The 16,488-nt window shown below is 35.7% G+C and overlaps 1 protein-coding gene across 1 annotated transcript in view; it reads right to left on the bottom strand.

The window, feature by feature from the left end:
* Nucleotides 1-760: 760 nt before the first annotated feature.
* Nucleotides 761-16,488, bottom strand: part of ETNK1 (ethanolamine kinase 1) — a 55,283-nt gene continuing 39,555 nt past the window's right edge. The window contains exons 6-8 of the mRNA XM_070410559.1: nt 14,976-15,136; nt 6,684-6,757; nt 761-6,350 (exon numbers count right to left, since the gene is read on the bottom strand). Of these exons, the coding sequence (XP_070266660.1) occupies nt 6,278-6,350; nt 6,684-6,757; nt 14,976-15,136 (308 nt within the window). The 3' untranslated portion in view covers nt 761-6,277. The remainder of the gene's footprint in view (nt 6,351-6,683; nt 6,758-14,975; nt 15,137-16,488) is intronic.

Raw genomic sequence — 16,488 nt, forward strand, 5'->3', positions numbered from 1 at the left:
AGAACCCAGAGACAGAGAGGAATTCCGTCCTCTCAGTGAAACAGTGGGATAGTTGGGGCGACTGTAGAGAAGGAATGTGCACTTTGGGTGCCAGCACCCATGAGCGAAGGCTGCCCTGAGCCTCGCTTGCTTGGGGCCTAGCGCACTCCTGCCGGGCAGCGGGTGACAGGACGTGCTTTTCTGAATTAATGAGAGAAAAAGTTGATTCTCCTGCTGCCCACGAAGGTGGAAAGTGAAGTGGGGAGACATGTGGGGAGTGAGCGAGGTTCCCTGTCTGGGGGTTCCAAATCTGCTGTTGGTTTCTTTCACTGCTGACTAGAGATATACAGGGTGTCCCCCCAAAATGTATACACACTTTGAATACCTACTAATTCCAATGGTTTTAAGCATGAGAAAGAAACAACAATGGAGCTGTTATCTGTTAAAAGTGTGGGCACAAACAGGTAGTTGGACATTCCCTGAGGGGTCTCAGATTGGAGAGGGTGAAGGCCAGACTGAGGGGCCCCTTCCCCCCCACCCCCCCACCCCAGTGCACGAATTTCGTGCACCGGGCTACTAGTAAGTTATATAATATCTATACTCGTCTCAGCCAAATTTTCGAAAGTAAACATTTTTCAAAACCTTAGAACACTATATTATAAAACCAGAGAATTAGAAATTTAAAAATGACTTCAAATATAGTTATACACTAACATTAAAGTCTTTTGTTTTTCCACAAAAGCAAACCACAAAAATTAGTTGAAGTGACAAGACTTATAGAGACGCTGCAACTAGAACCCAACTTTATTGTTACAACCAACTTTTTATTTACAGAATATAAATCTCTTCAAAAAGATACATTCCTTCATTTAATCAATGGTAAAAGGCCTTATTAAACAGAAATAAAGCCTAAACATCACTTATAAACAAAAATACAGCTTCATTAAACGTTTACGAACATAGAGCAAAAACATTTTTACATAAGCAGTTACATGAATGAGGCTGTTTTTTATTTTCTTCACTGGCAACCCCATTTTTGTCCACAGAACAAGTTTTACTTAAATTAACAGTAGTAAAAATGTAAAAATTAAATTTTAAACATGAAAATATGCAACAAAAAAACAGGAAGTATCTTCATTACCAAACAAATTAACAAGTTCTCAGATACTTTCTGAGGCCTATCAAAACACCTCCTTCAAAAGTTGCATTCATTTGAGAGGTATCAATACATTTTCAGTGCTGAGACTATTTGTAGCACTTACAGTATATACAAAGCAGCATACTACTATGGTTCACATTTGATACACAAATTTAAGCTTTCTGCCAATTTCCCAATTTAACATACAACTACGGTAATGACAATTATTCACTGGGGTTTTGTTTTTTTTTTCCCTCCTGCATCTGAAATTATCATTTAAGAACATGGAATGATGCCATGTCTTCTTTTTTTAATGATATTTAAAATTCAAATATTTCACATCATGGAAACTTCTTCATCCAGCTGTACAATGGCTCCTATATATAGTACAGTTTGAAAGTTTTCCCTTTGCAAATTCCACCAATTTATAGTTACTTTAGTACAAACAAAAAGAAATTTCTTCAGATTATTGTACAATAAAAATGTCAGTGTGTCACTACCAAAACTGAAGTAGCAGCACACCACAACCATGGCAAGCAAATATTCACATTTTCTCCACAGCTTTTTGGGTCTTTTCCAGGTCACGTGAACTAGTTTACATGGATACTATCAGGTCTCAACCTAGCTTTTAAAGTTCCTGTTAGAGTTTTAATATTTAACTAATGTAACAATCTAAATTAGCCAGCTTTTTCTTATTCATCACTAACTAGTTTAAATACACTATGTTACCTTTTCAATTTTTATAAGTATCTTGTGTTTGTTAAAATGATTAATGGGTATAGCATTAATGGATAAGATGTTAACAAAAACACTGAGTATTTTACACATTTTTTTTTGTAACTAGAAAAGCTATAGGATTCATAATTAACACATTTTATTTTAACCTGTTTGATACCATCAGTAGCATAGTAAGTGCATAGCATAGGAAAGAAGAGAAAGCAGATTTCAGCACAGAAATCTACTAAAAACTTTAATTTTGGATGCCCAACACAAACGGGTCTTCTCTATAAGCACTACCATTAGTTTTTCATTGAAATAGTGAAATTTTCTATTTCAAATTGTGACCCTAAAATAGAATTCCCATAAAAATTGTGTTCAGAAAAATCTAATTCATTATGTAATGTATCTTATTAATTTCAGTTTTCAAGATTTCAGCTAATGCAATCCCAAGCATTTTCTTTTATAGTAACACATTTTAAAGACTAAGCTTCAAAGACAGGGGGAAGTTCATTTAAAATAATTGATATACTTTTCTGTCCAAAGATATCAAACCCAAAACGTAACACTATAAGGTGTTATATACGAAGAAATAAAAAGGCAGTTCAATACAACTAATTTCTTTTTAAAAAAGAAACAAAAAAACAGACTGCCTTGTGTAACTAAGTTTCCAGTCAAAGGACAATCTAAAATCTAATGAACTAGAGAAAATTAACTTTCAAATAAAGATAAAGCTGCTTTAATCACATACTTATAATTCCATTCTCATCTGTGCATAACAGTTACTAGCATTTGCCTTTTGTGTAAGTTGTGCAAGTTGTTGCCAATAACAAAACTCTCCTACCACATAGCACTATTAACTTTGTCTATCAACTGAAGTCTGTATCACTTTGGAATGCAGTATAAAATGCTTATTAAAGGTAATTTAAAGCAGAAAATCAAACTGAGAGTATTGTCATTTATATTACAAAGGAATTAAAAATGATACAGAAGGCTTTGTGTAATGTAAAAAAGAAATACCTATGTAATTAGTAAAGTGGAGGTTTTTAACTTGTAACAAAGTGTGTGAGGACTTTAACTCTGAAAGTTTTAGTAACATATTTATGAAGTTCAAATATTTTTAGTCCAGCAAAAAAAAAAAGTAAATAGCAATCATTAAAATATTACATCTTTTTGTTGTTTACAATCCCATAATAAACAACTTTATATCTAGAGAAGCCACATGAGATATGCTTTGGTTGAACTAAGAGCTATTATTTACCTATCTCTTGTATACATGGGATTTAGATTCACATTAAGATATCAAAAATTTCATATTTTTTGTTTTTATTGTAGAAAAAAGTTAACCTTGAAAATAGGATGAGATAATACTTCAGTTTGCAATCATTAAATTTTATTTTTAATTTGCTTTAGCTTGAAATCATGGAATGGAATTCTGTGCATATTAATTGATCACTTGCAGGAATCTAACCTCACAAAAACTAATGAACAACTAAAGAATGAAGAAAAGTCATATTAGGCACTGAGAGGCTAAATAAATAAGTACTGACATTAACAAAAACTGACAAACCCTATCTCCAGTTCCTCTTGTTATCCTGCTCTGCAGCCAGAACTGCTGGCTGTTTCCAGTATAAAAACCAAAGAACTGGATCAGTTCCTTACAGAAAATTTTCTTTAAAAGGGAAGAGAATGAAAAACAATACACAATCTCATATGCAAGATACAATTCACACTAATTTACAATTTTTTTATTTACAGTTTTATATACATTCCAGGCAGACCTAGTTGATGAGTTTTGTGCTCGTTTTGATCTCAAATGATCATGTGAACAGTATGATTTACTACCATATCTCTTTGATTTCCAGAAAATGGTGGTAGCATGGGGTTGGGTGTTGGGAGGTGGGGGAATCAAATATTACTGGTCAGGTAAACTCTAACAAGTATGTAAGGAACAAAGAGGAAAAAAATTGTGGAATTCTGCTTGTTAAAGCATCCAGGCCACTATGGTCTATTGACTAATAATGAGTATACATGAATGCCACTTTTCTAACAACCATTTTCGTATTTACAAAATGAGCTTACAAGTTGAGTTATTAGGTAAGGCATTCAAGTTCCTTAGCTTAACATAAAAAGGCAACAAACATCTCAAGAAGCCACAGGACACATTTTAGAGAGATGTCTTTCCATTAGAGTCTCTTAAATGGTCAACAAAAAGGAAAGCAATTTTGAACCCTATTAATAGCCTGCAGCATGATCCAAAAAAGATCTGTACAGAGCTGGGAGCATCACAACATCCAAAATCTAACCAATGAGTGAGGGAAACACTTTAACTATCTGATTATGTTCCCAAGATCCACCGGATACTCCTAGGACTAGAGTGAGAGCCTTTATTACCCTTTACATTCACCTCTATATGAGTCTTTCTGAAATGTTTATTATAGTGTCACAGCTAGTATGCACAGTTTATCAGCAATGACTCAGTGAATCTCTATTCAAAACAGTTTGAAGAATATGGAATAAGGTAGAAAAATGATCTTCTCTCCTCCATTGCAAATATATACTGTTGCACTTTAAGAAGTCAAAAAGCAAAAAAATCAAGAGTATTACATATTCTTCATCGTTGAAAATAATATTCCAACCACAGATGAAAATCCCACCAAAAACAATTTTTCAAGTACACTCTAACATTATATAAAAAGGTATTCATTGTTTAATTGGTTCCATTCAGTCAATTAAGTAAAATTCTACTGATTCTACAACAATGTGGTTTATAAAAACAGAAGTGAACATTTTTAACATTGGGGAGGTAGAAAACAAATCTTGGTCTAACACTGTTACAGATATAAACAGATTTTTATATTCTATTTATGTAACTAGAATTTACCATTTAAAATGGCCTTTAAGTGTTTCTACTTAATTATCTTTAAACATCTTGAGATAACCCAAGTATTTTAAAGCACTTATCTGAGAATGTAAGTCATTTGGAATAATATATCAGACTCTCCAGAAGATTTCTCAGAGGATAATTTGTAGTTGCATATTCTGAATATGCAGATCCATTAAGCCAACTTTGTACATGGGCACTTATGTGACCAAAGTGAAAAGCTTGTCAGACTAATTTTCTAAATAAAGACAACCATGACTTCTCAACTCCACACGGCAGTCTTCAAAACATGAAGCTTACTTATCCCAAAGATCTAACTCCCTTCCATATAATTATTACCATCCTCACTCCAAAACAAAATAAAAAAATATACAAACAAAATCAAGAGAAATAAAAACAGAATCCTTCCTACAAGGAGTATTTCTGCTTAATTCACATTTTGATACATCAGATTTTAAGTGTACAAGATCAATGCCTTAAATGTTCCTTATTTAATTCTTTTTAACATCTCAACTTCTCTGAACCTACATGTATCAAGCAATCATTTGCTATCATTCCAAAGATATGGAGCCAAACTAAAACATGAAACCAAAATGTAAAAAAATGAATCTACGGGGTAAAACAGAATTAATCTAAATGACATTTTCTTGTTCCCACGTATGATAAATATTCTATCTTTGTTTCCAATATTAGCGATTGTTCTACTAGCTATTATTTAATAACAAAGACATAGAACATCTCAATATGTAAAACAAAACATTTGGTTAGAAAAAACTTGATACACTAAAATCTTAAAAGCAAACTAGTAACTTAAATGACCACATTTAGTATATGAGAATATTATTAAATGCAGATTTTGGTGACACAAAATCATCCTATCTGTTCTAGGATTATACAGTAAATATTTATACTGCCAGACTCTATAGGGAGAGGAGAATTAAATTCTAAGGTAAATTCCCCCCAAAGAAACAGTTTCCAATATTCAGTTCAAAAAGATGTACCCCTACCATAGATAGTGAATGTGTCTCACACTCCTAAACAGGTATTTTTCAAAGAACATCCTATCTATACCAGTGTCTGGCATTTCAAGAGTAAATGATCCATTTTACTTACAGTGCATCAAGATAAAAAAGTTTCAATGAACACCTAGAACTTTTAACTAAAATTAATCTTATTAAAGTAAAAAAAAAAAAGTTTTCCTCTGGAACATTTTCATTGCTTACACTTAACAGATGAAATAGATGAAAGCAGTCACAGAATCATGTTACATTTATAATAAATAATTCACATATAGCAGATTAAATTATCAAAAAGACTAAACTGACATCTTTATACCTACTTGTAGATTTAACAAATTTCTAATCTACTGCATACTGGACAGCAGTAGGTATATTTTTTTACATCATTCAGTCTATTTAAAAAACAAATTGGTTGATAGAGGCATAATTTGTAAAGCAAGATAACCAAATTAAATAACAGAATCTTAATAATTGGCTTTTCGGAATTTCTCAAGAAAAGATTCACAGGCATTGTTCAGCTACTTGAGAATAATTACATCTTTACTCAGGCATTTTTAATGCAGTCACTTCAGGCTTCATTTTAAAGTACTGGTTAAAACGAACAATTGCATACCTAGTGAGAAAAAAAGAATAACAAAATTAGTCAAAGCTGAAAACTTAATCCTCCCTTTATTTCCACTTACTCCTCAACTAAATTTTTTTTAAGTTTTACGATTTTTTTCAAAGAACATATTTTTAGTTTATTGCACCACCTACTGGACAGCTTTCTAATATTAAGTGCATTTAACAGATTAAACCAGATTTCCTCTCAAACCATGTATTAAATGTATGTATCCTTTATAACATTTGATTGAAAATAGTAACTACAATGTCCCCTATGAGTTTTCAATGTTAATTCAAAAGAAAGTAGAGACAAATATAATGCATACAGTAAAATTAAACTTACCCAAGGAAATCAAACTCAATAGTGGAGTATTTGGCTTGAATCAAAGCCCACAATCCCCAAAAGAAATGAGAAGCCTAAAAAGAAAGGCAGAAAAAACAAGAATTATAATAATTCATTTCTCTTTTTGATTTTTTTTTGTTTTTTTAGAGAGAGCGGAAAGGAGAGAGGGGAGAGGGAAGAGAGATAGAAACATTGATGAAAGAGAAACATCAACATTAACCGACTGCCTCCTGCATACCCCCTACCAGGGATCAAGCCCGCAACCTGGGCATGTGCCCTGACCTGGAATCAAACCATTGACCTCTTGGTGCAGGAGTTGATCAACCATGGAGTTACACAGGTCAGGCAACAATTCATTACTTTGTAAAGCAAATATCATATTGTTGATTTTTCCCTTTTTCATCAATTCCATAAAAAATACTTTATTGATGCTTTTTTTATATAAAATATCTAAAATAAGGTAGTAATTAAGTGTACAGTTATCTAGGTAGCTATAAATCACTTTTGTCTACACCAAAAGAGTCTATAATAAACTACTGTCATTTAAAAACTGTAACCCAACTTCTATAATCTGTTTTATGTAGGCAGAGTTCAGCTTTAGCACTAATAGGTGTTGGTTAAGTGGTGTTTTTATTCAAGCTTATTTTTTTTTTTTTGGCAAAGAGTTTTTAATGATATTAATTGATAACAACCTCTCATATAAAATACATTATCAAAGGACTTGGTTACTTGACATAAAAATATAAACAAAATAAAAAATCCAAATCTCAAACCAAAAAAAAAAAATTTAATGTGAAGAATGTTCTAGGGGATAACAAACATCTGGAAACAATTTGTATTGATCCAACAATTCTGCATACCAACCACAACATAAAATACGTTACTTATGTTAGAGAAAAATGGGTCTTAGGCGAAAACAAATAGCTGTGTAATTAGGAGCTGTAAAATCATTGTATACATGCTTTATGATCACTGCCAGTTAAACATGGTATTTGAAGATTCTGATAACACCAATAAAACTTCCAAAAAATACTCTAACTAGAAGTATTATTTTAAAAACTTTTACCCTAAGAAGATCGCTTTTAAAAAGTCCGTTGTTATAAATTATTTACCCAAATACATGTACGTTTATTTCTGGACTCTTAATTCTGTTCCATAGGTGCTTGTGTCTATTTTTCTGCCAATACCACATTGTTTTGATTATTATTGCTTTGTAGTAAAATTTGAAGTTAGGGAATGTGATACCTAGGGCTTCATTCTTTCTTCTCAGGATTGTTTTGGCTATTCAGGGTCTTTTATAGTTCCATACAAATCTGATGATTTTTTATTCTATTTCTTTAAAAAATTTCATTGGCATTTTGATAGGGCTTGCATTGAATCTGTGTATTGCTTTAGGACATATTGTTGATTCTTCGAACCCATAAACAAAATATCTTTCCATTTCATTGTGTGTTTTTTCAACCTTTTTAAATAATGTTTTGTAGTTTAAAGGAGCCACAAGCATAAAATGGAGGGAAAAGGCTTCTTCAACAAATTGTGCTAAGAAAACTGGAAAGCCACACACAAAAGAATGAAACTAGACTACAGTTTGCCCCATATACAAACATTAACTCAAAGTGGATCAAAAACCTAAATATAAGACCCAAAACAATAGACTACATAGAAGAAAAGATAGGTACTAAACTTATGATCTTAGTCTTAGAGGAAATTTTATAAATTTGACCCAAAAGGCAAGAGAAGTAAAGGCAAAAATAAATGAATGGGACTATATAAAACTAAAAAGCGCCCTAACTGGTTTGGCTCAGTGGATAGAGCGTCGGCCTGCGGACTGAAAGGTCCCAGGTTCGATTCCAGTCAAGGGCATGTACCTTGGTTGCGGGCACATCCCCTGTAGGAGGTGTGCAGGAGGCAGCTGATCGATGTTTCTCTCCCATCGATGTTTCTAATTCTCTATCCCTCTCCCTTTCTCTCTGTAAAAAATCAATAAAATATAAAGAAAAAAAACTAAAAAGCTTCTGTACAGCAAGAGAAATAGCCAACAAAACAAAAAGGTAACCAACCAAATGGAAGAAGATATTTGGAAACAACAGCTCCAACAAGGTGCTAATATCCAAAATATATAAAGAATTCATACAGCTCAACACCACACAAACAAACAATCCATTTAAAAAATGGGCAGAGGACCGGAACAGACACTTCGCTGAAGAAGACATACAAGTGGCCAAAAGATTTATGAAAACATGCTTAACTTCATTAGCTGTTAGGGAAATGAAAATCAAAACTACAATGAGGTGACACCTCACACTGTTAGAATGGCTATTATCAACAAGACAGGTAATACCAAGGGTTGGAGAGGTGTGGAGAAAAAGGAACCCTCATTCACTGATGGTGGGAATGTTAACTGGTAAAACCACCATGAAAAAGAGTAAGAAGGTTCCTCAAAAAATTAAGAATATAGTTACCATATGACCCAGCAACCCTTCTTGTGAATACCTGAAAAATCTTGAAAACATATATTGGCAAAGATATATGCACCCCTATGTTCACTGCAGCATTATACACGGTGGCCAAGACATGGAAACAACCAAAGTGTCCTTCGAAAGATGACTGGATAAAGAAAAGTGATACAGGTAGCAATACTTATATTGGACAAAATAGACCTCAAAGTGAAGGCCATAACAAGAGATAAGGAAGGCTACTTCATAGTACTAAAGGGATCGATACAACAAGAGGATATAACCCTGATAAACATATATGCACCCAATGTTGGAGCACCCAAATACATAAAAAAAAACTCCTGGAAGATATGAGGGGAGAGATCGACAACAATACAATCATAGTAGGGGACTTTAATACACCACTGACATCACTGGATAAATCCTCTAGACAAAAAATCAGCAAAGCAGCAGCAATCCTAAATGACTCACTAGATCAGATGGACTTAATTGACATCTTCAGAACATTTCACCCCAAAGCCGCAGAATATACGTTCTTCTCAAGTGCACATGGGACATTTTCAAAAATAGACCACATATTGGGTCACAAGCAAAGTCTCCCCAAATTCAAGAAGACTGAAATCATACCAAGCATCTTCTCAGACCACAATGGCATAATATTAGAAATAAGCTACAATAAAAACAATCTAAAACACTCAAACACTTGGAAGCTGAATAGCATGTTATTAAATATTGATTGGGTTACCAATGAGATCAAAGAAGAAATTAAAAACATCCTGGAAAAAGATAAACAATCCAATCAAAAAATGGGCAAAGGATCTAAATAGACACTTTTCAAAAGAGGACATTCAGAAAGCCAAGAGACATATGAAAACATGCTCAAAGTCACTAATCATCCAAGAGATGCAAATCAAAATGACAATGAGGTATCATCTCACACCTGTCAGAATAGCTATCATCAACAAATCAACAAAAGACAAGTGCTGGAGAGGATGTGGAGAAAAGGGAACACTCGTGCACTGCTGGTGGGAATGCAGACTGGTGCAGCCACTATGGAAGACAGTATGGAGTTTCCTCAAAAAGCTGGAAATGGAACTTCCATTTGACCCAGTGATCCCACTTCTAGGAATATATCCCAAGAAACCAGAAAAACCAATCAGAAAGGATATATGCATCCCTATGTTCATAACAGCACAATTCACCATAGCGAAGATCTGGAAACAGCCTAAGTGCCCATCAGCAGATGAATGGATTAGAAAACTGTGGTACATCTACACAATGGAATACTATGCTGCTGTAAAAAAGAAGGAATTCTTACCATTTGCAACAGCATGGATGGAACTGGAGAGCATTATGCTAAGTGAAGTAAGCCAGTCAATGAAAGAAAAATACCACATGATCTCACTCATTTATGGATAATAAAGACCATTATAAACTGATGAGCAAAAATAGATACAGAGGCAGAGCAGCATCAAACAGACTGTCAAACTACAGCAGGAAGGCCGGGGAGGGTTGGGGGGCGGGGGGTGGGGGGGGGAGGGTGGTAAGAGATCAACCAAAGGACTTGTATGCATGCATATAAGCATAACCAATGGACATAAGACACTGGGGGGTAGGGGTGGCCGGGGGAATGTGGGGGGAGGGGGTGAGGGGAGGAGACATATGTAATACTCTTTGTAATACTTTAAGCAATAAAACAAAATTAAAAAAAAAAAGAAAGAAAAGTGATACAGCCCTGTACAGTGTGGCTCAATTGATTGGGCGTTGTCCCATACACCAAAAGGATGCAGGTTCAATTTCCAGTTAGGGGACATGCTGGGTTGCGGGCTCAATCCCTGCCAGGAGGCAGCCAATCAATGCTTAGATACACATGGATATTTCTCTCTCTACCTTCCTCTCTCTCTCTAAAAATCAATTTAAAATAACAGTGGTACATATACCCTATGGAATACTACTCAGCCATAAAAACAATGAAATATTGCCATTTGCACCAACATGGATGAACCTTGAGAAAATCATGCTAAGCAAAGTAAATCAGAGAAAAGATTTAGAATAATATGATCTCACTCATATGGAGGGTATAAAAACAACAAACGAACAAACAAGAAACTCATGGACAATAGTATGGTGGTTACTAAAGGGAAGGGGGTTGGAGGTGAGGGTAAAGGGAGTGAAATATATGGTGATGGAAGATTATTTGACTTTGGGTGGTACAAAATACAGATCCTGTATCATAAAAATGTACACTCAAAACCTATATTGTGTTATTAACCAGTGTCATTCCAATAAATGTAATTTTTAAAAAGTGTGTTGCCGATAAAAATCTTTATTTAAAATATATTGTTGCAATTCATTATACCGTATCATTAATCTATATATATAAAAGCCTAAGTGAATGGACAACCGGACGGTAGCTATGATGCACACTGACCACCAGGTGGCAGACGCTCAACCTAGGAGCTGCCCCCTTGTGGTCAGTGTGCTCCCACAGTGGGAGTGCTGCTTAGCTGACATGGGTGCCAGACACTGGGCTCCCAGCTGGTGAGAGCAGCTGCAGCAGCTCGAGCCTCTCCCACAGACACTCCCCCTGTGCACCCAGTGGCAGGTGCAGTGGGCCGGATGAGCATGAGGCACAGCACCCAGCCCGGGCTCGGGCCGCCTGCCACTTCACACACTATTTCATGCTGTGCGGGATCAATGCAGACAGCGGGCTGGAGCCCGATGAGCTGGTGGGTAAAGCCAGGCTGCAGTGACGTGGAAGTCCACTGATTCCCGCAGGCCAGGCCAAGGGACCCCACCAGTGCACGAATCAAATAGTTCCCATCAAATACAGATATTTTTTAAAAAGAATAAATAATATAGTAAAGAGTAAACAGCTAAAGTCACATGCATGGGAAACATATTGGTTTAAAACAGAAGGGCTGGGCTCTGGAGTCAAACTGTAAAAATTATTAGCTTTGTGGCTTAGAGCAGTTTAACTCCTTTGTGCCTTTGTTTTCTCATGTGTAAAAGGCAAATGTGATATTATGCTTTGTAATAAATATATTTTCGTTCCTCATCCACTATTCCTGGCTCATAGCTCCCCCAAATCCTTAGCATTTCCTAAGCATAAGCAAAATGGGAGCATCTTTTGTTATAATATTTGGTCTCTCGTCACAGGTTCCTGAATAATTCTTGAGTCACAGAAGTTTAAGAAATTCTTATCTATAATAATAAAAGCGTAATGTGCTAATTAGACTGGATGTCCTTCTGGACGTCCTTCCGGCCACGGCGGGCAGGGGCTGAGCCCATTGCATGAATTTCGTGCATCAGGTCTCTAGTAATCCATAAGAAGCCCTTTTCAACCACACTTGAGTTTACAATATGAGGTTACTTCTGGAAAGCCCCTAAGAAAGAGAGCTGGTTGCCAGGGGAACCTGCCAAGTGATTAGAGAGAAAACTTTCTGCCCCACCACCTCCTAATCTTTGAGGAGAGGAAAGGGGCTGGAGATTGAGTTCAATCAGCAATGGTCAATGACTTAATCCATACTGCCTATGTAATGGAGCCTTTATAAAATCTCCAAAGGAGGGGGTTTGGAGAGCTTTCAAGTTGGTGAACACATAGACATGCTGGGAGGTTGGTGCACCTTGGACCTTATCCAATGTACCTCTTAATCTAGCTATTCTTATATAGCCTTTATATTATCCTTCATAATACACTGGCAAGCATCTGTGAATGTTGCTGAGTTCTGTGAGCCACTCTAAAAAATAAATCAAACCCAAGGAGGGAGTTCTGGAATTTACTGACAGTAGGTAAGAAGCACAGGAAACAACCTAGACTCACAATTGGCATTCAAGAGGGGCAGGAGGGACAACAACAGACAGACAGTCTTGTGGGATTGAACCCTTAACCTGTGGGATCTGACACTATCTCCAGAACTGAGTTAAATTTGTAGGACACTCAGTCACTTCTGCTGAGAATTGGAAAATTACATGACAGTGTAAAAATAACACATATTAGAGTAGTAATAATAGTATCTATACCTCTGATATAACAAACATTCAATAAAATATTAATTACTATGTTAAATTATAATGATAAAGATTTTTTAAATGGCCTTCTTTTTACCTAAGTATCTTACACATATAATGAGAAGTAAATTATGAGATGAAACTAGAGGCCCGGTGCATAAAAATTTGTGCACTTGGGGGGGGTCCCTCGGCCCGGCCTGTGCCCTCTCGCAGTCCGGGATCTCTTGGGGGATGTCCACCTGCCAGCTTAGGCCCGCTCCCCTGGGGATGTGGCCTAAGTTGGCAGTCAGACATCCCTCTGGCAGCCCAGGAGCCCTTGGGGGATGTCCAACTGATGGCTTAGGCCCACAGTCAGATATTCTTAGCGCTGCCAAGGAGGTGGGAGAGGCTCCCGCCACCACTGCTGTGCTCGCAATCATCAGTCCAGCTTGTGGCTGAGTGGAGCTCCCCCTGTGGGAGTGCACTGACCACCAGAAGGGCAGCTACTACATTGAGCGTCTGCCCCCGGTGGTCAGTGCACATCATAGTGACCAGTCGTTCCGCCGTTCGGGTCAATTTGAATATTACCCTTTTATTATATATGATGCCTTTTTTTGGGGGGGTGGGGGTAGTCTAAACAAACCCAGGGTTCTCAAAGCTGTCCATCAAATCCATGAGAGGTTCTTGAGACCCATAACTACTTTCATAATATGTTACACCTGCCTTTTTGACTATGTTAACATTTGCACTGATGGTTCAAAAACAATGGTATATGAAGCTCCTGGTACCTTAGCATAAGTCACGGCAGTGATACTAAATTGTATTAGTATCCTATATTCTTCATCACCACACACTCAAGAGTAAAAAGTCAGTCTCACTAAAGAATGTCCTTAATGAAATCTTTAAAATTATTAATTTTATTAAATCTCTACCCAAGTGCCTGCTACTCTAACATTCTATGAAATTACATAGAAAGCACATATAAAGCATGTCTACTACATACCCAAAAAATGGTGATTATCTCAAGGAAAGCATTTAAATGACTTGAGTTGTGAGCTCAACTTGAACATGTATAATGGAAAACCGTATTTTACTTAAAAGAACGACAAACTAAAGTTATAAAACCAATAAACTTTTATCATGTTAACATTAAGATGTAATGATAAATGCATTGTGGAAAACCTTGTTTCCCAATTTGTCCTTGAGTATGCTTTTCATAACATAAAGAAAAAAGAAGCCATCTATAATAATAAAAGCATAATATGCTAATTAGACCAGACAGCAAACAACCTTCCGGACGAAGCTCCAGCAGAGGGGGCCGAGGCAGAGGCAGTTAGGGCCGATTAGGCAGGCAGGCAGGCGAGCAGTTAGTGCCAATCAGGCAGGCAGGCAGGCGAGCAGCTAGGAGCCAGTGGTCCCGGATTGCAAGAGGGATGTCCGACTGCCCCGAGGGGTCCCAGGTTGCAAGAGGATCCAGTCTGGGGTGAGGGATTTCCCCCACCCATCCTATGCACAAATTTCATGCACTGGGCCTCTAATATAATATACAAACACTGATTCACAATTAATCCTAACTCTAACTGGAATCCATTCATTAAACAAATAATTACTGGGCACTTATCAAATAGCCAGGCACTATTGTTCTAGGGGTTGGAAATATAGTTGTGAATAAAACAAAATCTTTGTCCTAAAAAATACTATAGTGGAAAAAATTGCAAAGAATCGCATTTTGTCATTATTTTGAACAAAAATTCACAAAATTCAAAACAGAAAACTGTTTTATAAGATGAAAATTTAAACAGTTGTTAAATCGTATGAAGAATCTTTTGTTAAAATTTAAACTTACCAAAGCAAACTGATTGACCTGAATGAAGAGTTTTTCTACCTCCTTTTCAGTAACTTCAGTCCCAAAGCCTTTATATTCTTTGTAGGCTTCAAGGTAAGAACGCAGCCACTGGTCCTGTAGTTCTCTACCTGGGTAGAGACTATAATCTACATCACTCACACCTAAAGTGAAAAAAAAAGCGCAATGAAAATTTTAAAAACACATTCTCTTATGTATACTTTTAATTATTCATACTATCTACATAATTTTCATAGAAAAAAATTAAACATCTGGCTGAAATACTAGATTTAATTAGCATGTATTAAAATAAACCAAACAATCATAATGTATATTTAAGTTTGAATGCACAATACAGTTGACCACCATCATCAATTCACATTGCTTCAATTTTTCCTCAGTGTGAAGCTTGAACTACCTGCATCAGAAGCACCGAATCTTTGTACTAAGCAGCCCAGAAGATTCTTGTGGACATTAATATCTACAGCATTTCCTACAACTGTGGCTCAAAATCTTTCTTGACTATTGCTCACAGGGTAAGAAAGACATTTTATATTGAAACCTCATACACATAACTGATATTAAGTTTTACAAACCATATTTACCCTAGCTATATGTTCCAATGCCAACATTTTCTACTACTTATTTTCTGGTCCTTACTTTAAAATAATTACGCCACAAATTTGATCTTATCATCTGCAGTTTTCATAAACTAGCCCAGAAGATAAAGTTCATACTATTTTGCCTAGCATTCAAGGTTCTTCGTAATTTGGTCCAAATTTACTTCTCTGATGTTATAACCTATTCTCCTGCATGAATTTCATATCCTACAAAAATAAGTACACTCATCTTGGAAGTTTTCTCCCTTCTTCCTATAGTACCCTCCTTTCTCTTCTATCTGTACATGCAAATGCTACCTAACTCTCAAGTGTTACTTTTTTTCTATGCTACCTTTCAACTTGTAGTTTAATTTCTTTTCTACACAAAATCATACTAAGATCAGTGAAGTTTCCTCTTTCATATCCATAGCAGTGGCTATCCTTAATACTAACACAATGATTATTCATTATATAAACAGCTGCTTTCCCTTCCTATAGAGATGTGGAAATATGTACAGTATATATGTAGAGATATGACATGCATATGATAAGCATGGTGTAGGGAAATTATTAAATACATGTAAATTGAAACTTTTCCTCAACTTTTTTTCCAGCCGGTAACCTAAAGTATATTAAAATATATGAATGCATGAATGTATACAAACACAAATTCAGCAATGAAAAATTCCTACTAGGTGTAAAACATCTAAGGGAATTTCCTATTCCTTAGTTCTAGAGCATTTCATGTTTCTAAGTATAGTCATAAAATGTATTTTAAATTAATTCCATTTACATTAGAAAACCTAAACCTTTTATACTTGACAGTACTAATGGAATAACTTTCAGGGGCAAAAATGATCAGCTTTTCAATTATTCATAGTCAAAGACAAAAAAAAACACACACAAAAAAAACCCTC

Source organism: Myotis yumanensis, unplaced genomic scaffold (genome assembly GCF_028538775.1).
Source record: "Myotis yumanensis isolate MYYU_CA2020_CCGP unplaced genomic scaffold, mMyoYum1.0.hap1 SCAF_3, whole genome shotgun sequence".
Classification (NCBI taxonomy): domain Eukaryota; kingdom Metazoa; phylum Chordata; class Mammalia; order Chiroptera; family Vespertilionidae; genus Myotis; species Myotis yumanensis.